Source organism: Heteronotia binoei, chromosome 12 (assembly GCF_032191835.1).
Source record: "Heteronotia binoei isolate CCM8104 ecotype False Entrance Well chromosome 12, APGP_CSIRO_Hbin_v1, whole genome shotgun sequence".
Lineage (NCBI taxonomy): Eukaryota > Metazoa > Chordata > Lepidosauria > Squamata > Gekkonidae > Heteronotia > Heteronotia binoei.
In genome coordinates, this window is record NC_083234.1 from 23,683,107 (window position 1) to 23,705,519 (window position 22,413).

Consider the following 22,413-nt stretch of genomic DNA (forward strand, 5'->3'; position numbering starts at 1 on the left):
TCCTTTGTTTCCTATCTTTTATGCATATCTTTTGATATTTGTGGCTGTCTACCCAGGACTCTAAGCCTCACTTACCTTGCAGGATTACAGTGAGGATCTGAAGTAATAACTCCCTTCACCTTGAGAGCCCAGTACAGTGCTTAAAAGTGTTGCCCTAGAGCAGGGGTGGCCAAACTGTGGCTGGTAAGCCACATATGGCTCTTTCACACCTATTGCATGGTTCTCAAAGCCCCCACCACTCCATCAGCTGGCATTTATATCTTTAAATCATTTCTCTCAGTTAAGCCAGCTGGTGGCTTCAAGAATGCATTTGAAGTTAAAGTTGCTTTCTCTCTCCCTCCCCATATCTCCTTCCTTTCTCCCCCCCCCATCTATTTTCCTTCCTCCCTCAGTCATCTAATGTTTATTCTATGTGGCTTTTATATTAAGCAAGTTTAGCCACCTCTGGGCTAGAATATGGGAGACCCAGGTTCAGCTCCTCATTCTGCCATGATGGCAGCTGGCTGGTGGACCTTGTTCCAGTCCCATACTCTCAGCCTAACCTACCTCACAGGGTTGTTGGGAGCATAAAATGGAGAGGAGACTTGATATAAGCCGCCTGGGTCCCTATTGGGGCAACTACAGATAAATGAAGTATATAAAGTGAAATAAATGTACTGCTGAACATTCAATCATTGCTGCAGCAACTAAACTAATGGGGAGGAGAAGAGCCAAATGCTTCAGAATTGATTGTTCATCAAGGTAGACAGGAGCTTTTGCAGACTGGCATGTTCTATTGGACCACCTGCCTTCTCTGTTTCTTTGGGCAGTACACCAAAACCAGGAGAAATCAACCACATCTTTAACCTTATGAACCACCATTTAATCAGCCTCAATCAAAATGCAAAAAGACCTATTTCATCATTCAAGTTGCCATCATTTTAATTTTAATTCAAGCCAAATAACTTTTCCAAGAGCTAGTGAAACTGGGATGTTGTTACCAATGCAAATAAGCAAGACATGCTTTGCCAGAGGAAGGTTGCAAAATAAAAATCTGAGGATACAGAATGCTCAGACCAGGACTTTCTGCAATGTGTAGCATAGAAAAGGATCTCAGCAGATGTGGCAGTGGAGGCTTCAAGAGCCGCACAATATGTATGAAAGAGCCACATGTGGCTCCCAAGCTGCAGTTTGGCCACCTCTGGCCTGGACTCTCAGACTTAGTAAGGGTTTTCACATATCTGATCCCTGTGGGTTTTGTCTAAAAGGAGACGGCAGAGGTGGAGCTCAAGCTGTCCAAAGTCACAATCTCGGACCTGAAAGAAGGGCTTCTTGAGCTGCAACAAATTCGCCTGCTTTTAAAGTGCCGAGGACTCATCTTTTTATTATCGTTTTTACAGCCCAATCTTAGACATGTCCACAGGAGTCCAGTGGCACCTCAACAACTCCCAAAATTAACTCCGGGGCAAGCTGTGAGCCAGAGCTCAGTTCATCAGAAGCACAAAGTGTCAGGTGCGCTTATTGTTACAGCTGCAAAGAACAGAAGACAAGGAGAAATGTATGGACGATGCCAATCTGAAACAAAGATCCAAGGGGAAAAAAGACCATCATTCCACACCAAGTGGATATTAAGGCCCACTCGCCTCTTTGGATTGCATGCTTTTGTATTTAAACCAGCCTCTCTCTTTGTAACAATTCCCTCCTTCTCCTTCTTGGCAGAAGGTGCGTTGTACTACAAATGCATCTGCCTGCTGTAATGTAACCTTCATGCATCTGATGAAGTGCATTCTGGCTTACAAACTCTTGCATCAGAATATTCCGTGTTTGTCTTAAAGGTGCCACCGGACCCCTGTCGTATTCTGCTGCTACACACCAGCACAACGTCTTGCCCATCTGGAATTGTTTTCGGTGGAACCCTCTTCCAAGTACATGTGTGTAGCATTGCAGCCTAATACAGCTTCCTCCCCCTGGAATCTCTCACCTGGAAGGCCGTGCTCCTTGAACTGACCCCAGGTAAGGCTCTCGGGAGGAACTTTCTAGCTGGAGTCCCCCTCTTCTAGGCTTGGTGCATAGTGTACTAGTGTAACAATTCCTGCCTGTGGTTTTCTTTTACTGTTAAAAACATTATTAGAAATGAAAAACATGCTGGCCAGCGTTCAGACAATTCCTGTTTTTTCTTTTTTTTTTTAAAAAAGGGGGGGGTCTTAACGTTCAATGCAAACATTATGTGAGGTTCCCCCGGAGAGTTGGAACAGGAGCAGCCGAGGAGTTATAGCTTCCTTTGTTCTGTTAAAAGGAAAAAGGAAACACATCAGGAAGCCAGGCTGTGGAGCACAGGAAATCTCCCTCGGCCTGATAAAAAGAGCTCATGCGAGGTGGGTTGGGATGCAGTTATAAGTCAATCAAATGTGGAAGAATAAGGAGCAGTATTCAGAAGCAATTATAACACTTTAAAAGAACACCCTTAAAATTGAACAGAGCACTGCAAAACCATTCATTCTAGTGAAAGCACAGTCCAAGCCCAATGCACGTTTGCTTAGATGTAGAATCACACTTAAGTTATCCGGTGAGCTCTGCTTCCTAGATCCATATTTCCTTTGCAAACACAGAGCTAACACCCTTTTTTCCCATGGGAGAATAAACCAGATTTTTTTGGGGGGGGGCATGTAAAGGGAAGGGTTGAGCCATTGCTTTGCATGCAGAAGGTCCCAGGTTCAAATCCTAGCATCTCGAGTTCAGAGGATCAGGGGTAAACAGGACTGGCCCTAGACTGTCTGGCACCCTAGGCAAGGCTAACTCTCTTCCCCCCCAATAGCATCACTGAGTCAATTTGGCACCCCCAAATGGCTGGCACCCTAGGCAATTGCCTAATTTGCCTAGTGGCAGGGCCAGCCCTGTATGTAAGACCTCTGGAGAGCCACAGCCAGTTGGAGTAGACAATGCTGCCCTTGAGGAACCAATGCCCATCAGTATAAGACAGCTTCATGCTTTATCTTGGAGTCTCAGCCACTGAGGTATTGCCCCATGCTAACCTGGATTTGTGCAATGTGTTTCTGTAACTGGGGGTTCACACTCTTACTCTTGTGTCCCATACAAAATGGTTGGCTGGGGTAATGCAGCGTTACAACCAGAGACTCCCTATTCCTCCTTTGGGATGTTAATGCAAGCTATAGGCTACCAGACCTTCACGCCCTACCTGTTTCATTGCCCTGACCTTCATCTAGCCCAGAATCAAGATGACTTTCTTCCACCTCATCTCAGCTACACTCCGACAGGCTTCAGTTCTTTGCTTCCCAAACTGAGAAGGCTCCCATTGATTCAAACTGACATGTCCCAACCTCTCCTCCAAAACAGTTTTGTATCAGAACAGAAGCTGCAGGTGTTGATCCGGAGGTTTAAGAATGGAGGCACACAGGCCCTAAAGCCCTGAGAAAAGATCCAGTCACTTTGCTTCCCACTCCAGTCCCTTCATCCACTTCTTGCCTCCTCCCTGGAGCTTAGCTCCACACCAAGTTGTAGAGCTTCCAGCTCTAGGTTGGGCAATGCTTAGAGATTTGGGGATGGAGGGACCTTAAATGCCACAGAGTTCACCCTCCAAAGCAGCCTTTTTCTCCAGGGGAACTGATCTTTGTAGACTGGAGATGTTGCAATCCTGGGAAATCTCCAGGCCCCATCTGGAGGCTGGCAACTATACAAAGTAAGGAAATAGGCGGGGAAGTATTTTAATACCTCTGACCCTTGAAAGGGACACAAGTAATCTCCAGGACGACACCTGAAAACTCTCATGAAATTTCTCCTGACTTTTAATATATATATGCCGGAACTGCGTTCCTGCTCATAAAAAGCCCCATATATAATGGTCAATCTTAAACCCACTGCATTCATGAAGAGTTACCCAATATAATGTCTTTATTCAGGATTCAGTTATGCTTTCTACTCCTTATCCATTAGGGTGATGCAGTATTTCTTACCAGCAATGCACAAACCTGTTAGTTGAACCCTTTCCACCCCACTGGGCACTGCAGTTCATCACAAGTCCAGTAGTGGATCAAAAGGGTCATTTGAACAGAAAGGGAAGAGCTGCTTCCTTCAAAGAGCAACTAATGTGAAAGTCATGCTACTGGATGCAACAACAGTTACTAGTTTAGTTGCCATTAAAAGAGGATTAGACGAACTCACAGAGGCGAGATCAGCAGTGGATATTTGCCATGATGACTACATAGAACCTCCACGGTTGGAGGCAGTGCTCCTCTGCATGCTGGGGACAACAGCAGGAGCTTTGGCCTCCAAGGCTGTAGGACTTCTGGTTGGTCAATACCAGTCCCATCGATATTTGTTACAAATCCTGGTCCTGCAAAGGCTGACAACCAAGTAGTAGTAAGAGCAGCCAGGTGGAGCTGGTTATTCAACTGCTCTTTTCTGTTGAGCTCTGGCAATTATAACTACTACAACTAGATTCCGGATTCTGAGCTTTTATGTCTTCCCTCACCATCAGGCAGACATGAATGTAGGAACATAAGAAGAGCCCTGCTGGATCAGACCAGTAGTCCATCTAGTCCAGCGTCCTGTCTCACAGAATGACCAGTAGGGCTGTCAAGCCCCTGGTCCGGGTGGGAGTTCCCCCATCTGGGAGGTTCCCAACCCACCAGTTTACATTGGGCCGGCGGGGGGAATCTCCCCCTACATCACTGGCTTGATGACATCACCCGGAAGTGATGTCATCGTGCCGGCGATGTTGCACGTGGCCGGTCTAGGCATTTCCGGGAAAACTCTATGGTTTTCCTGGACGCTCTAGCTATTTGGGAGGGTAAACTCTGTGGTACAATAGGCAGGACGCAGGGGACTTGGCAACCCTGATGGCCAGCCAGTTCCTCTGAAGGGCCAACAACAGAGCATAAAGGCTTAGGCCTTCTCCTGATGTTGCCTCCTGGCTCTGGGATTCAGAGGCTTAGTGCCTCTGAATGCGGAGGTTCTCCTCAGTCACCATGGCTAGTGGCCATTGACAGACTTGTCCTCCATTAATCTATCTAATCCCCTTTTAAAGCTGTTTATTCCCGTGGCCATCACTACATCCTCTGGCAGTGAATTCCACATTTTAATCACTCTCTGCATAAAGCAGCATTTCCTTTTATCTGTCCTGAACCGACTGCCCATCCGTTTCTTTGGACGCCCTCAAGTTCCAGCATTTTGGAGAGGGAGAAAAAACCCCCCACTTCTCTGCAGTATTGCTAATGTCCATGTTTTCCGAGACTCCACTGAACCCAACAACACAGAGATGAAGCAGATTCAAGAATTACATGTGCCAGCCATTTCTCCAAACTTTGAGCTGCGTGCAACATATTTAACCAATTTTCTGAAGTGCTTTTTAAAAGGGGAAGTCCGGAAACAATTGAGGAGAAGCTTTCAATCCATGAGAGGCAATGGACCATTTCTTTTATTGCATTTTACTTTCCTTCTTAAGGAAAATATGATTTATGACACACCTGACAGAAATGGCGGGGGGTGGGTGGGCGGCGAAGATACAGGCAGAGACAGTTCCCAACGATGACAAGATGAGATCGCTTACAGGTGTCAGAACGCATATTTCTCTGCCAGGCGCTCACGAGTCTGTATTTTTAGCAAAGCAAGGAAAGGAAAGATCAAGAATGAGTCAGTGTGGTCATCGGCAATGTTCCCTCTAAGCTGCAGAGTCTTGTGAGCAAAAATTCTACTTTGTGAGCTACTGGCATCTAAGTTGTGAGCCACTGCATAAAGTATTGTGCTCTGGGGCCATTTTTCCTGAACTAAGACAAAAATGTGTGAGCTGGAGGCTAAAAACCTGTGAGCTAGCTCACTATACTGAAGCCTTTATTAGGCGTTTGTGAGCTAGTTCACACCAACTCAGCTTAAAGGGAACACTGGTCATCGGCTGCCTTTGTATTCCATTTGCCTCGGTGCAGAACAGCAATTCTCAAACTCCGTTCCGTGCACTCTTATAAAACCAAAGGACCACCAGTGGAGGCTGCCTGCCTCTGCATCCCAACCCTGGTATTCCTTGGAGCTTTCCCTTCCAAATACTAGCCAGGGCCGACCTTGCTTAGCTTCCGAGATCTGACGGATCGAGCTAGCCTGGGCTATCCTGGTCGGGGCCAGCCTTCGTTAGGACAGGCAGTTCTGATGCATCTCACACACACTCACTGCAGAGATACAGCGGGATAAACGAGCCTCAGAAGAGCCTCGCTGCTGCATCTCTGTATGATCTGAAGATGTGAGCAGTGGCTCACGAAAGCTCATTCCCTGCCACAAATGTTGTTTGTCTTTAAGGCGCTTACTAGACTCTCCACCGGCCATCAAAATAGAGGGGCACCAAAGAAGAGGTACAAGGACTCCTTGAAGAAATCCCTTGGTACCTGTTGCATTAACCATCACCAGTGGTCTGTCCTAGCCTCAGATCGCAAAGCATGGAGGCACACCACCCACCAGGCTGTCTCTTCCTTTGAGAACGCACGCATAGCTGGTCTTGAGGACAAAAGGAGATTGAGGAAGAATCGCACTGCTACAGCACCAACCCCAAATCAGACTTTTCCCTGCAGCCACTGTGGCCGGATCTGCCTGTCCCTCATTGGTCTTGTCAGCCACCAGCAAGCCTGCAGCAGACGTGGACTACTGCACCTTTCTTAAATCTTCGTTCGCGAGGTCAAGCCGAGAGAGACTCTTGCTCTTTTCTATGATCAATCAATCAAGTTTATTACGGTCAAAGGACCAGCAAAGTTAAATGCAGATTTTTAAAAAGAGAGTTTTTCTAATTTCTGTTGCTGCAGACAGACTAACTTGGCTACCCACCTTAAAGCAGGAGCCGTTCAACAGACCAAGATCTACGTAGCAATGCCCAGGCATTTCCCCTCAGCCACAAAACTCACTGGGTAACTTTCAGCCAGCTTTTCTTTCTGTCTAGCCTACCTCACAGGGCTGTTGTGAACATGGCTTTTCTTGTAGCAGGAACTCTTTTGCATATTAGGCCACACACCCCTGATTCAGCCAATCCTCCTGGAGCTTGCAGTAGTCCATGTACTAAGAGCCCTGAAAGCTCTTGGAAGATTGGCTACATTAAAGGTGCGTGGCCTAATATGCAAAGGAGTTCCTCTGACAAAAAAAGCCCTGGTTATGATAAAATGAGCATGGGAGACCTCCACACAAACTTCTTGGGAAAGAGAAGGAAACTGATTCTAGTATAGCTTCTTCCTACTCCGATCCATGTAAATTAGGTATCCATAACCCGTAGCCCTTGGGCCAAATCTGGCCCCTTTCAGGATGACCTTCATCTTTGCAAAAGACTAGGGCAGATGTGGTGGTTGCAGCAGCAGAGCGCCACTCCCTCTCAACACACTCGGCCAGCTCAACTAGCTGTTGTCCAGGAGCACAGATGCAAATTTTGTTTAAACATCATAACTCAGGATCATCGTGTCCTGTAGTTTTTCAGACACTTATTTTGTTTGGCCGTCAACTGGGGGTGGGAGGGAGAGAAATCAAACAAAGTTGTGTTTGACCAAACACAGGCAGCAGTGCTAAGAATCCAAAAGATGAAGGCTTGCAGATTTCTCCTGTTTCATTCAATGTTTCTGTGTTCACTCCTATGTGAAGCAGGGGACATAATTTATTCTGCACAGGGGGGAAAGTCATAATTAAAATAGATCATGAACTGAAGTTTGGTCACTACTTTTGACTAACGTGTCGCCAACTACGTTCTGCTCACTGTGCAACAGCATACTGTGAATGCCAAGGCAGTGCAAGGAATAATTTTTGCACATATTCTGGAAAATTCTTATGCTGAAAAGATCAGCTGCAAATGTGAAATCCTTGAGAGCCACTTTGGTGTAGTGGTTAAGTGCGTGGACTCTTATCTGGGAGAACCAGGTTTGATTCCTCAGTCCTCCACTTGCACCTGTTGGAATGGCCTTGGGTTAGCCATAGCTCTTGCAGGAGTTGTCCTTGAAAGAGCAGCTGCTGTGGGAGCCCTCTCAGCCCCACCCACCTCACAGGGTGTTTGTTGTGGGGGAGGTAGATAAAGAAGATTGTGAGCCACTCTGAGTGGAGGGTGGAATATAAATCCAATGTCGTTGTCTTCTTCTTCTAGTCAAATGTGCAAAACCCAAACAAGATTAAAAATTCTGAATTTGGGGAGGGAATTAAGAAACCTGATCTTCCTGTACCAGGGCTTTAGCCTGTTCAAGTTTTCTTTCAAGGCCATCTCCTCATGAGAACTAGAAACCTAATTCAGTTTTAGAAAAAAGAACAATTCTGGAAACTGAAATCTCCACAACGTTGAGGCCACAAAGGCACCCTTTGTGGTTCAGATGCACTTCAAAGCAATCCTTATTAATATCAATAGGATTACGGCTGAGAAAATTGTTCCATGTCTATTTGCAACTCTTCTATGACTACTGGCTCCATCCAGGAAGCACAAGGAGAGAGAATCATGAGCGAAACACTTTGAAGATTTAACAATGCAAATCTGTCTGCTCAATCTTTCCCACTGAATGCCTTAGAAAGTGTGCTTAGGATTGCAGCCTTCCAGTACATTTATATGCCTGGTTATTTGAAAGTTCAAGGACATAATATAAAATAAATGAGCGTATGATTGACGCCGGGGGGATTAGAATCCTAAACAAATTTTCTTGGAAATGAGTTTGGTTTAGAAAAATGGAGCCAAGACACAAATGAACACAGAAAGAATTTGGACTCCAGGAAAAGCACACAGACAGCACCAAATGCCCCTCTGCATGAGTATGTGGAAATGACGCTCGAGAGGTACAGCAGATGAGCGGCATTTGAAAACCGCTGTATCGCAGGCCATGGATTTTTTTTTTTTACCAGAAACATATGGGGAGAAATGGCTCAGGCCAATGAGTTTCACATGGCCAAAAAGGTTTTCAAAACAGCTGTGTGTTTCCATTCCTTCTCTTTGTTTAACAGCAAGAGTGAATTCTTGCTGTAAATAAGTGATCAGAAATTGTAATGGAAACCCATCAAGCTCCCTGGCGCAGTGAAAACTGGGCTCTCATCCCCCACCCCACCTACCCTGGTGACCTCAGTTGTTATATTTGGGTTTCCTGCTAATTTCAGCAGAGAAGGTAGCTCCGGATGTACACATTCCTTTGGGCACACAAATGAGACCTCCGTTCCCACACAGAGAAGATCTTGCAGATATGGAGGAACTACATGCATGCATTGGAGGGCTCATGGGAGAACATAAGAGAAGCCATGTTGGATCAGGACAATGGCCCATCTAGTCTAACACTCTGTGTCACACAGTGACCAAACCCCAGAAGCCATCAAGAGGTCTACCAGCAGGGCTCACTTATGCATGATCGCTGGATTCAGGAACCAACTTTGAGAATATGTCCCAATGAGACAAAAGTCCATATCCATATTCTTTATTTTTACTTAAAGGAGGAAAATGTAACATTCTGTACCCACATTAGAGGAGCAGCACTCCAAAGGGCAGAGCCATGGTTCATTGTCAGAGCATCTTGGCATGCAGAGGGTGCTTCTAGTTAAAAGGATCTGGTAGCAGGCAATATGAAAAATCTTTGCATGAGACCCTGGAGAGCTGCTGCCAGTCTGAGTAGACAACGCTGAGCTTGATGGACCAATAGTGTGATTCAATATAAAGTACACCTTCATATGTACACAAAACAGGAACAGATTGACAATCAGCAAGGGAATGATACAAATATATCAGTTCTGAAGTCCCAAAATATTTGGGGCAGTTACTTCTCTATCATCATCATCATCATCATCATCATCATCATCATCATCATCGAATTGCCTCATCCCAGCTGATGCCAGGCTCTAGGCGATGTACAACAATAAATACAAATAATCATCAATAAAATCAGTTCACTTAAAACAAATTTCAACCCAATAACATATGTTATAACGTGCTACCAATCTGCTTTCTAGATTCTGTATCAGGGACAGGGGACCCCTCTTGGGGGGGGGGGGGCTGCCAACCCAGCAACCACTGCTATCCTCAAGACCAGAAAGAGAGTAACATGCATGACCAAGAACAAAGTCTGAGTCCACTGGCACCTTTAAGACCAACAAAGTTTTATTCAAGGTATAAGCTTTCGTGTGCAAGCTTATACCCGGAACATAACTTTTTTTTCCTAAAGCCAGTTTGGTGTAATGCACGGACTCTAATCTGGGAGAACAGGGTTTGATTCCCCACATGCAGCTACTGGTGTGACCTTGGGTCAGTCACAAGTTCTCTCAAGAGCAGTTTCAAAAGAGCTGTCTCAGCTCCACCTAACTCACAGGGTGTCTGTTGTGGGGAGAGGAGGGAAGGAGACTGTAAGTCACTTTGAGACTCCAAGTGGGGTATAAATCCACTGAACTCAAATTTTGTTCTGCTGCTTTGGACCAACACGGCTATCCACCTAAATCTATACACATGACCAAGAAGTAACTTTACTATCTTGCTCCAACATGAACTACATTTTTTTTTTGCTGTCGAGTCCAGCTGACTTATGATGACCCAGTGGAGTTTTCAAGGAAAGAAACTTCAGTGGGGTTTGCCACTGCTTGCCTCTGAGTCATGACCCTGGACTTCCTTGGTGGTCTCCAGGAGACATTTTGGAGAAAAATAGGTGGTGGAGCTCATCCAGGGATTGTTATGCAGCTGCACCTACAATTCAATGGACAAGGAGATGAAACTCTCAGAAGGAGGAGGAGGAACTCTCAGAAAGGTTCAGGAGCTGTGCTCCTGTGAGCTCCCACTGAATCTGAGGCCTGGTGGTCTCCCATCCAAGTCCTGACCAAGAGTGACCCTGTTCACCATCTGAGATCTGAAGAGATCAGGCTAGCCTACTGATCCAGCAAATCATCACAAATTCTCTTTCTGTTTTCCCCCAAATGGAGAGCCGGCCTCTCAAGGTGAGGGCTTGTATTCCAGAATCAATAACATGCATCTCCTGCTTCTGTTGGATTTTCACCTCTTGCTCTATCAAAATTTTAGCACCAACAAAACACACATTCTGTATATGTCTATATGCATTAATTGGCCTAAGTTCATCCAGGCGTGCTTTTTGCAGGAAGAAAAAGCCCTTCAAATGCAAAACACTTTTACAGAAAACCTAAAAAAAATAATTCAGTCAGATTAAAAATCTTATCTGTTGGGGTGGGTGGGTGGGTAATGACACTAATTTTTCAATCAACAGTGCCTTAGAATATAATGGCCACCACACAGAAATCCTCTCCAAAAAAGCACAGATTCCCATAATATTCAAGCCATGGAGCTTTACCCAAAGCTGCGTTCCTTAACAGTATTTAGGAACTCTGAACTGCAAAGCCACACCAATGAAACTCTCCTGGTTTGGAAAGCTCGCCAAGCATTGCTTATGCACCATTAAGACTACCTGCACTTAACAGACTTCACCAACTGCTTTTGCAATAGGAAGCAGAGTTTCTTAGAATGCTGCATTCGACACCCAGCGTCAGTTTCCCTCTGCTGTGCAACCCACACAGCTGTGGAATCCAACCAGTCCTGCTCACCAGATATTCATTATGCATATTTACTGTTTGACTGGAATTCACTGGGCCATTTCTTAAACCAGAAAGTCTTCAATTGCTGCATGAGGCGGGGAGGAAGGGAACCTAAGAGAGAAAGAGCCAGCATGGTGTAAGAGTGTCAGACCACAACATGGGAGCCATGGCCGGCCCTAGGCTTTCTGGAACCCTAGGCAAGACTAACATCTGGCGTGCCCCCTCTCCCGCACTAATAATGTCACCAAGTCACATGGGGAGCACCCAATTAGGCGCCCCTAGAAGGCTGGTGCCCTAGGCAATTGCCTAGCTTGCTTCAGGGCTGGCCCTGGTGGGAGCCCAGGGTATGAATCCCTGCTCTGCCATGGAAACTTGCTGAGTGACCTGGGGCCAGCCACATACTCTCAGCCTACCCTGCTTCATAGGGTTGTTGTGAGGATGGGGACAGGAAGAACACAAAGCCGCTTTGTGTCCCCGCTAGAGGAAAAGGCAGGGCATAGCTGGTGCGCACATGCCAGAATGAGCACACATCCTTTCCAAAGGGGACTTTCTCCGTCGTTTAGAAAACAGTGGATAATTAGGGCCACTTAGTACACACTAATTAGCTATCACAATACACTCTTGTTCTGTACATTTAAAAGCACCATGAGTGGATTGTAGGAGGGGTCATTTTGTAGAAAAAGAGATGCAGGAGCTCATTAGCATAACCCAATTGCATATGTCACACTTCCCTGATATCACCGGAAGGGGCACTAAATTATATCAGCTCAGCATCTACATTCAAATGCTTCTTGGATTATCATTGCCATAATAAAACCTTACTCCCATCACATTTTTTTAAATTACTTTCTCCTATATGGCCACAGCAGCATGATGATCTCCATCTGTCTGCTTGATATGTTTCGGTTATTTCCCCATTTTTTGTGGAGGAAAATATTAGAAAGTTTGTCAAATCTTAGAATTCACCAAATTCTCACAGGGAGGTTGAACAATGGAGCCCAGAAGCAAGTACTGAGGGAGGTGGGAGGGTAAGAATGCAAGAGCACAATACCATTTAGAGGTTCCGGAGCTCTGCTTCTGTGAGCTCCTGCCCAAAATGAGGCCTAGAACTGAAGCATTCTCTTTCTTTTTTTAAAGCATCACACAAAATTCCTTTTCCAAATGAGGCGCAGACAGACAACATGGGTCTGGGATATGGTTCAGGTGGCAAAAACAGGCACTGCGCTCCAGAACAGATCAGAACACTGAATCTGAGGCTGGACAAAGAATGCATGGACAGAAGGAGGCACGCGGTTAGCTGCTCGTTCCCTTTAGGGCAGCGGCACTGATGATTCCATGCCTGCCCTTTGAATGGTCTTCCCTCCTCTGTCTGTTATGCGGTGGCAAACTGACTCTGCCAAGAGGAGCGCCAGCTGCAGCCAAGTGCCCGTTTACCGTTAGGACTACTTTGCCAGGTGTGTCCATAGGAACCCCCTGTTTGGGAGGAGCCGTCCATATGACTCACAGCCCCTTGCCCGTGTTTTTTTTTTTTAAAGAGTGAGACCCTACAGAAGCAGTTATTGCACTTTGAAGACGTTGCTGCAACCACCGGGCAGAAGCCACTGGCAAACAAGTGGAGTTGTTTTCCTAAATATAAGCAACGCCTTTTATTTAAAGTCACAGATGTTTGCTGAAGGGCTAAAGGCTATTATCTGGATAGGGCAAGTGCAGGGTCTTGACAATTTCATTTCTCCATATATTCTCCACAAGCCTAGGACTGATCGCAGCAAAACGGTTGACTGAGGTTGAAGTTGCATCTGAAACAGATCTGCAAGTGTAAATGGTGAGATTTGAATTTCCTGCTGCAGATCCATCTTCATGATGTTCTGGGGAGGGCGGAATCTGTCCCTGTAGAAGAAGCACTTCAGGGTGCAGCGGGAGGGGAGAGGTGAAGAAGACACACTTCAAGGGTGATCATCTTAAAACCTGCAGCAAATGGAGCCTAAGCCATAATAACAAACCCCACATACACAAACCTGCCTGTCTTCTCCTCCTGAAGTACTTCGTTGGGTGGAAGCACTTGGGTATCTGCCATCTTTTGCCTAGGAAAGACCCCCTCTTTAAGAACATAAGAAGAAGAGCCCTGCTGGATCAGACTAGTGGTCCATCTACTCCAGCATCCAGTCTCACACAGTGGCCATCTAGTTCCTCTGGATGGCCAACAACAGGGCAGAGAGGCTGAGGCCTTCCCCTGATACGAACCGAAGAAGATCCCTGTTGGATCAGACCAGTGGTCCATCTAGTCCAGCCATCTTGTCTCACACAGCAGCCAGCCAGTTCCTTTGGAGGGCCAACAACAAGGCACAGAGGCTGAGGCCTTCCCCAGTATTGCCTCCTGGCTCTGGGCTTCAGCAGTTTACTGTCTCTGAAATGTGGAGGTTTCCTTTAGTCAACATGGCTAGTAGACACTGATAGACTTATCCTCCATGAACCTACCTAATCCATATTAAAAAATTGTTTATTCCTATGGCCATCACTACAGCCTCTGCCAGCAAATCCCACATTTTTAATCACTGTGTAAAGAAGTAATGAAAAATGCAAAGCCAGGGTTCCAAAGTGGGCTGCAACTTTTTTGCAGATGATGGCAAGAGGAAGGAGGAGGAACCAGGTGAGCTGGTCAAGGAGCTCTGGGAGACACTGCAGCAAATTTGGGTTTGCCCCTGCAGAACACGTGAAAAGGCTAGGAAATACGGCCTGTTGCTCAGGCACGTTATCTATTCAGAAACACTAAAAACGAGTGGAGGAGGGGAAACTGTTCATTGTTAACTGATGTGAGATTCCTGCTTTCTACACTGGAGAAGAGGTAAAACAGTACAGATAGCTGGTTACATTGTTGTCCCCCAAAAGTACATTCAGGTGGATAACCATGTTGGTCTAAAGCAGCAGGACAAAATTTGAGTCCAATGGCACCTTTAAGACCAACCAAGTTTAATCCTGGGTATAAGCTTTTGTGTGCAGGCTCGCTTCTTCAGATAACGTAGTGACCTTCGAAACTGGTCCCCCTTACAAAAGTTGCAGATCTCTGGCACTGGAGGAAAATAATCCCCAGAAACCTCAGGGCTTCTGTGAGATCAGCAACCATTTCCAGCCCACTCTGTGACCTCTTTCGGTGCCTGGTGCCCTGCTTAGGAGTAACAACAGCCATGCTTAACAGGCCTGGAAAGAAGAAGAAGACTGCAGATTTATACCCTGCCCTTCTCTGTGAATCAGAGAGGTTTACAATCTCCTATATCTTCTCCCCACCTCCAAAAGACACCCTGTGAGGTGGGTGGAGCTGAGAGGGCTCTCACAGCAGCTGCCCTTTCGAGGACAACTCCTATGAGAGCTATGGCTGACCCAAGGCCATTCCAGCAGCTGCAAGTGGAGGAGTGGGGAAACAAACCCGGTTCTCCCAGATAAGAGAGCTATGGCTGACCCAAGGCCATTCCAGCAGCTGCAAGTGGAGGAGTGGGGAAACAAACCCGTTTCTCCCAGATAAGAGAGCTATGGCTGACCCAAGGCCATTCCAGCAGCTGCAAGTGGAGGAGTGGGGAAACAAACCCGGTTCTCCCAGATAAGAGAGTTATGGCTGACCCAAGGCCATTCCAGCAGCTGCAAGTGGAGGAGTGGGGAACCAAATCCGGTTCTCCCAGATAAGAGTCCGCACACTTAACCACTACACCAAACTGGCAAAGTGCCATTAGATGAATGGGAGCCTGCAGAGGTAAGCAGAGCAACACAGACTGTTCAACTTTACGGTGAGATTTTCATGGGTAGCCTCCAGTGTTCCTTCTAAGCCAGCGGTTGCCAACCTTTTTGGCACCAGGGACTGGTTTTGTGGAAGACAATTTTTCCACAGACAGGGCTGGTGGTGGGGCGATGGTTTCAGGATGATACAATTTTGCACTTTATTTCTATTATTACATTGTAATATATAATGAAATAATCATACAACTCATGGCCCAGTTGCTGCAGGCCACGGACTGGGACCGGTCCATGGCCCGGGGTTTGGAGACTCCTGCTCTAAGCTGAGTCAGCTCACAGATTTTGAGCCTCCAGCTCACACGTTTTTGTCTTCGCTCAGGAAAGATGAGCCCAGACCACACTCATTTATGCAGCAGCTCACAACTTTCATGCCAGTGTCTCACAAAGCAGAATTTTGGCTCTGCAGCTTAGAGGGAACATTAGTAGCCTCACATCTAGTGGGCATTTCTACAGCATCTCTGTGGGGAATGGAGCAGAGCATGGGGCTGATTCTCCAGCAATACTCCTCCCTGCATAAAAGAAACAAGGACTCATCATAGTACTGAGGAATCTCAATTTCACCAGCTTCCCTTCCTTTTCTCTGAGCTCACAAAACCGATGAAAACACTCAGTCATTATGGGTCCTCATCACATCACCTGAATATCAACTTCCTTGGCGTAGTTTGGCCTCTCCCAGGCCAAGTTTCTTGCCTGCTGTGTGTGTGCAAATTGCAGCCGACTTATGGCAACCCCAGCAAGGGGCTTCCAGGGCAAGTGAGAAGCAGAGGCGGTTGGCCATGGCCTTCCTCTGCAGTCTTCCTCTTGAAAGCCCTTACCTTGGTGGTTTCCCGTCCAAGCACAGACACTGCTTAGCTTCCAAAACCAGGCTATGCGCTGCTACCTTCCCTCCTGCTCTTGTACATTAGCACACACACACACATACCAAACAAACCCAAGGGTTTTTTCCCCCCTTTCATGCTACAAACATGGCCATATTTATGCCATGCACAGATCTTTTCACCATAAAGCTCAGAACATCACCTGTGTGTGCAAAACACATCTCTGACATTTTACATGCCAAAATCTGATCTTGGGACATTTTCCACCTGAAATTTGTTCTAGGTGAATAGCTGAGGCTTCTGAAATGTAATCGCATATAACATGGGGAACGTGGCAAAGGCATATGCCAAGGTGTCTATCATGTAGGAGCTGGTACCCCTTTGGGGCACATTCTCCATGGCGAAGGGGAGTTTGCTACTCAACCAAGTCAGAGCCCAGTGGCACCTTTAAGCCCAACACAATTTGAGTCTGGGTATAATCTTTCGTGTGCGTGCACATTTCTTCAGATACTATACATGCGGATGTGTGAATGGAACATCATGATTCAAGAGGTCAATTGCACTCCGCTTTCTCTGAGATTTACTCCTTCGCCATCCCCCTTTGCCCTGACCCAGGCTAGCCGGATCTGGGATGTTAAGTAGGAACAGCCCTGGGTCAGCCTTCGGAAAGGAGACTACCAAGAAAGCCCCGGGTCCCTACGGAAGCAGCCAATGGCCAACCAAACCCACTTCTGAATGTGCCTCGACTTGAAGATCTTATGGGGTCACCATTCACCGGCTGCAACCTGAAGGCGAATCAATAAGTAAATCAAACGAAACAACCATCCTTCTCCATAAAGCGGAGTGACAACGCCCCCCCCCCCCCCCCCGGTCTCTCTCTGCATGCCAGCACGCTCCAGTTTACCCTTCCCTAAGCATCAGGCGGCCCAGGGCTTGCGTAAAAAGTGGAATTGGGAGAAAACGACTGCGGTCAGAGACCAGGAGGCTGACTAGGGAACTGGGCTGCTCTCCAGTAAACGGCGGTTAGCAGAGGAATCGCTGAAGCCTTCGTAAGAGCCCGCCAGCTGCCTGCCTGGTCACCACCGGCCACACGTCCTTTGCCCTTCGTCCCCTCCCGTCCTCAGCCCTGCACTTGTTGCCCTGAGTCGGGGTGACTGCGGGCAGCGCTCTTGCATCCAGCCTGCCCCCTCCCCGGGCCCCTGGTTCGATTCTGCACAGCGCGACAGGCCGCCCCTGCCCTAAAAAGCTGCTCTCCAGCCCCCCGCCCGGATCCTCCGAAACCCAAACACACCCGGGCCGCCCGGCTTCGCTCTCGTCTCCGGGCTACCACGAAGGCCGAAAAGCAAACGTTATGCGCAAAAGCGACGCCCAGCTTTGCGCATAAAAATTGCGCACAACACGCCCGCGTCGCGCAAGCTTTTTCGTTTGGGCCGGATTCGGCCGGTGCGCCCCGGGAAGCGGGTGGTTCTCAGACGATCGCGAGCACGAACCGAACTTGTGAACGCGACTCATTTTTGACAAGGCGGGCGGCAGACGCCGGTCGCGGTTAGGTGGGGGTGTCTCCCGTCCCGGGGCGATCCTCCGCAGAGCTTTCCCACCCCGCAGGGAGCTGCGGTTCCTATCCCAAGGCAAGCAGCCGGGCCTTGCCTCCAACTTCAGTCTCACAGGGGAACGACAACACCGTCAGCGAGAGCACCCGGGGAGCCGCTACTGAAGTTCTCGCAGGCCAAGCCGCGCAGGAAACACTGGCTCACCCCGCTCTCCGCAGCCACACACACACAACGACGACGACGACGACAACCCACCCTTCCAGCGGGGCAGCCCCGCGGTTCAAGCCAACGCAGAGCTCTCTCCCTCCCTCCCGCTCCTGAACCTCACGAGAGCCCCAAACAGTTGCGGTTCGGTCCCAAAGACGCACGGAAAGATCCCTCCGTCCCAGCCAAGCTGGGCTCTGAGCGAGAAGCTCCTCCACTCCAGCCTATTCTCTCTCCCTCCCTCCCTCCAGCAGTCCCGATGTGCCCGGTCATGGGTTTGGTTTGGTTTGGGGGGTTTTGCACCAGAAACTCCCTCCCCTGAAGTCCTAACGGGACCCCCAAAGAACGCCGAAGTCGAACTCCGAAAGGCAGCAGGGACCCCGGGGTCACCCTCTACCGCAGGGGTGGCTCTCCAGATGGGTTTTTTTTTTTTTTTTTTGCCTACAACTCCCATCACGTCCAGCCAGCATGGCCAATGGCTGGGGGTGATGGGAGTTGTAGGCAAAAAACATCTGGAGAGCTACCCTTGGCCACCCCTGCATCTATCGCACCAACCCGGCCGTTTTGCACGAAACAGCCGTTTGCAAGCAGCCCCGGCGGTGGCGCAACCTGGGGGGGGGGGGGGGGATGAAGGGTTGAGAAAGGCCGCTCGGCTTCTCGCCTGGAGCAAGTCATGCCACCCCCACCCGCGGCGCATCCCCAAAGCGCGCAAGCAAGATCTCCCCCCACCCCTCCCGGGCCCGTCTCCACCCTCCCGTCTCTTGTGGTCCCCGTCCACCTCTTACCTTAATCGTCCCGTCCATTGAGGATTCCCAGCCGAGGGCCCCGATAGCTCACACATTGACCCGGTTGGCGGTTTGCAACCGACGGAAGCCCCTCCAACAAGTCCCCAAACTTTCCCCCCCCTCCCCTGCTCGGGCTTGGTGACTCGGCTCGTCTCTCCCCCTCGCTGGCTCTCCCTCGCTCTCCTCTTCTTCTCGCCGCAAAACGAAAGAGAGACAGTTAACCGGATGGACTTTTTTTCCCCCCTCTGCTAATTTTGGGAAGTGAAGTCACTTGAGAAGGAAACTTTGGGCCTGCCGAAGGGCTCCTGCCTCCTCCATCCAAAGAGGATGAATATGTATCTCTCTCTCTCTCTCTCTCTCTCTCGATGTGCAGCCGCGACAGGATATTTGCTGCCGGGAGATAAGACGCAGAACAATAGCTTTTCTTCGGCTTGAAGATCTGTGCGGCGCCGCAGCTGAACCGGCCGGCCAGCCCAAGAGGCAGAAATTCCTAATATTTCTCTCCGCTGTGGGGCATCTTGGAAAGTTAGCGGGGTTTTGTTGTTGTTGTTGGTTTTGTTTTTCTGCGAAGGTCGATGTCAGGGGAGGCGAGGCGCGAAGCCCGCGATCCTGAGCGCGATTACTCGCGAGTAAGCCCATTGGGCTCGCTCTAGCCCGTCTGGCTTAGACCCACAACCTGAAATTTCCGTTTCTTCCCACACTTAAAAAAAAAAAAACCTAAACAAAAACTAATGCTTTTTCCAGTCGCACACAACATTTCGGGGAGGCATCCACATAACTCAATCCAGCTTTTCGTAGTTGGAAAAAAAAAGAGTTAAAGAGGTCGATATTCAGCTTTGAAATTAGAAAACCGCCATTTATTCTCAAGGGCCTGTTAAGGGACGGTTTGGCATCTCCCCCCCCCCCCCCTCGTTGCTAGAAAAAGAGCAGCGAAGGTAAGGGGGAGAAAAAGACAAAGTGCTTATTTTATCAATGGGTGTATGTCTCTGTGCAGATAACCTGTTTTTGTTTTGTTTTTAAGCAAACAGCATAGCCAAGAGCTACAAGTTCCTTGCATTTTGAAAAAACAGTATATCGGCTCTCCCCCACCGGGGGGATTTTGGAACCTTGATCGAAGTTTACCCAGCAAAGTCCCACTCAACTCAACGGGGATTACTCTCAAGTAACTGGCCAGAACTGCGCACACTTTAAAAAGCATAGGAACTAGTTCGTATCTAATAAGAGGTGGCCAGACTTGCTTAGCATAAGAGCCACGTATAACAAATTTGAGATGTTTGAGAGTCAAGACATGCACATCAGATGTTTGAGAGCCGCAAGGGAAGGAAGGAAGGAAGAAAGGAGAGGTGGAAAGAAAGCAACTTTAACTTTAAATGCATTTTTCCAAGCCGCAGGCTGGCTTGGCTTGAAGAAGTGATTTAAGGAGAGAAATGCCTTTTCCAAGCTGGCCAACAAGGCGGTGGGGGCTTCGAGCTGTATGAAAGAGCTACCTGTGGCTCTCGAGCAGTAGATTGGCTGCCCCTGGTCCATAGACACTGACCCTCCCCCAACGGTTAAGACAAAAAGCAATGCAGCTCCGTTTAACCCACCATACTCCCAATCACTCACAAGCACCGGATTTGCCTTTTGCTACCGTTCGGCGAACCTGACAGAAACCCACACCTCCTGCCTAGAGAGACTGGACATGCTTCGAGACCAGTGGTGCCTTTAAGATCCACAAAGTTTAATCAAAGCATCAGCTTTCGCGCGCGCCCCCACTTCTTCCGATGCCACGAAATGGAAGTGAACCAGCCCATACATATAGGGAGAGGAGAGGGGTTATCTCGAAGGGCTAGTGAGAGACAGTCGAGATGCATAACTAACTCGCGATTATTCCGCCCAGTTGCTTATGCATCTTGACTCTAACTAGCCCTTCCTGGCAACTCACTCCCCCACCCTCTCCCTTCCTATATGAAACCGTTGGGGAAACCCTGTTTCGCCGCGTCTGAAGAAGTGTGCCTTCACGTGAAAGCTTATCGCTTGAATAAAACGTCGTTGGTCTTAAAGGTGCCCTTGGTCTCGATCCCCCCGCAGCTTCAACACGACCATCTACACTGACGCTTGCGGGCCCCCCAGAAAAGAAACATTCCCCAATTCTATCGGTGTCCGAGAACTGCAAACGACCAGGAGTTCTGGAAAGTGGAGTGTGTGTGTGTGTGTGTGTTCAGCTATTCTGAAATAAACTCCAGATCTCTGTGCAAAGCGATAAAACGAAAGTTCCAGATGCTTCTCGCACTGAGGCTTTTTATTTCCGGCTTCTTGCTTTTAGTCCCCCCCCTCCCCTCTCTCTCTCTCTTTTTTTTTTGTGTGATGACAACAGGTACTCCGCGCTTAGGCTGAGGCTCCGGGCGGGCCACTCGCTGAAACGGTGCATGGAACCAAGCCGGATCCGAATCGCACGTTTTCTGGGAAGAAAGCCCAACCGAGTGTGTCAGATCAGCCTTCTTGAACCGGCGCGTAAGACAGCAGCTTTTAGCCCCACTGAACGTCAGGAGCGCATGCGGCGCCAGGGGCGTGTTTACTCGGGAGTAAGTCTCCGCGCTGTGCCAAACGGACCGCTATCACCCCGCGGGACTTAAGCATGCACGGAGCCATCCCACCGTGCCTTGGGGAGGGGGGCGTCGAAGATCCCCGCCCGCCCACTATTCCAGAACAGAAGTTGTCAAGCGCATTCGAGAGCACGTTTATTTCGGGGGACTTACTGGCGAACACCCCCCAACACCTCCCCCCTTCTCCCCCTTGCAGGGCCGGCAAGTCCAGGGAGCATTGCACAAGGCTGCGCCTGCTCCAACCCCAAAGCATTTCTTTCTTGCCCGGGTTTTTTTTTTTGGGGGGGGGAGCTCTGGAACTCCCCAAACACTATAACCCCCCCCCCCCCACCTTCGTAGGCACACCAAAGCACCCTTTCCCCGTCCGCAGCCTGAAATCCGCCACAAGACGCAACAGACCAATCGCTCTAGCGCAAGGGGCGGGAGGGAGGGAGGGAATTTTATAAACACTAAAGGGGGGGGGAGTCCGCTCGCTTTCCTTGCGCACCGTCTCCCTCCACCCACACAGACGGGGTTTACCTTTTGCAACTTCCGGACAGACCCCCCCCCCCCCCGCTCCTCAAGGGTTTGGGTCCCGCCAAGAGGGTGAGATGGGGGGGTGAGCTCAATGAAGAGGCCGGGTTGCCTCGCCCCTCCTACTCCCCCTCCCACAATAAGATATTTGGGTTTGGTTTGGTTTGTTTTTTTTAATTCGGCTGCAGCAACGCCAAAGATGCCGGTTTGCTATGTCAGCTATCCAAGAGGAGAGCAAGCAAGCGGCTTACGGTCCGGTCCCTCCCCTCGGCCCCCGCCTCTCCAAAATTAACCCTCAGCTATTCGGCTTCAGCCTGCCCCCCCCCACCCACTCGGGAGATTGGGAGGCCGGGGGGGGGGAGTCGTTGTGGGTTTGGGGACAGATCGGCCGCCGTTCCCTCCCCCTCTCTCCGACGCGTCCCCCCCCCCCGCCCGCGTCTTGTCTACTTTACAATCCAGCCCTGGGTCTGGAGCGGCGTCCCCCGAGATCTGCACATCTGGATGCTGCTGGCGGGGTCAGGTCCCCCTCTGCCTGGGGCCACTGGAATTGGCATTCAATTAAAAGAAACTCGCCGTTAACCCTTTGCTGCCCTCCGCCTTGGCTTTCACAGACTCTCCAACCCCCCCCCCCCGCACTCACCCCCCACTATAGCCACAAAAAGTATCTCCCCGC

At 49.0% G+C, this 22,413-nt stretch overlaps 1 protein-coding gene across 3 annotated transcripts in view; it reads right to left on the bottom strand.

Moving 5' to 3' along the window:
* FLI1 (Fli-1 proto-oncogene, ETS transcription factor) overlaps positions 1-22,413 on the bottom strand; it is a 161,181-nt gene that overhangs the window by 113,541 nt on the left and 25,227 nt on the right. The window contains exon 1 of one of the 3 annotated variants that reach the window (XM_060250839.1): positions 18,643-18,739. The exons of the other annotated variants lie outside the window; for them this stretch is intronic. Within the exon in view, the coding sequence (XP_060106822.1) occupies positions 18,643-18,660 (18 nt within the window). The 5' untranslated portion in view covers positions 18,661-18,739. Of the gene's footprint in view, positions 1-18,642; positions 18,740-22,413 lie in introns of those variants that run through there. 3 annotated transcript variants of the gene reach the window in all.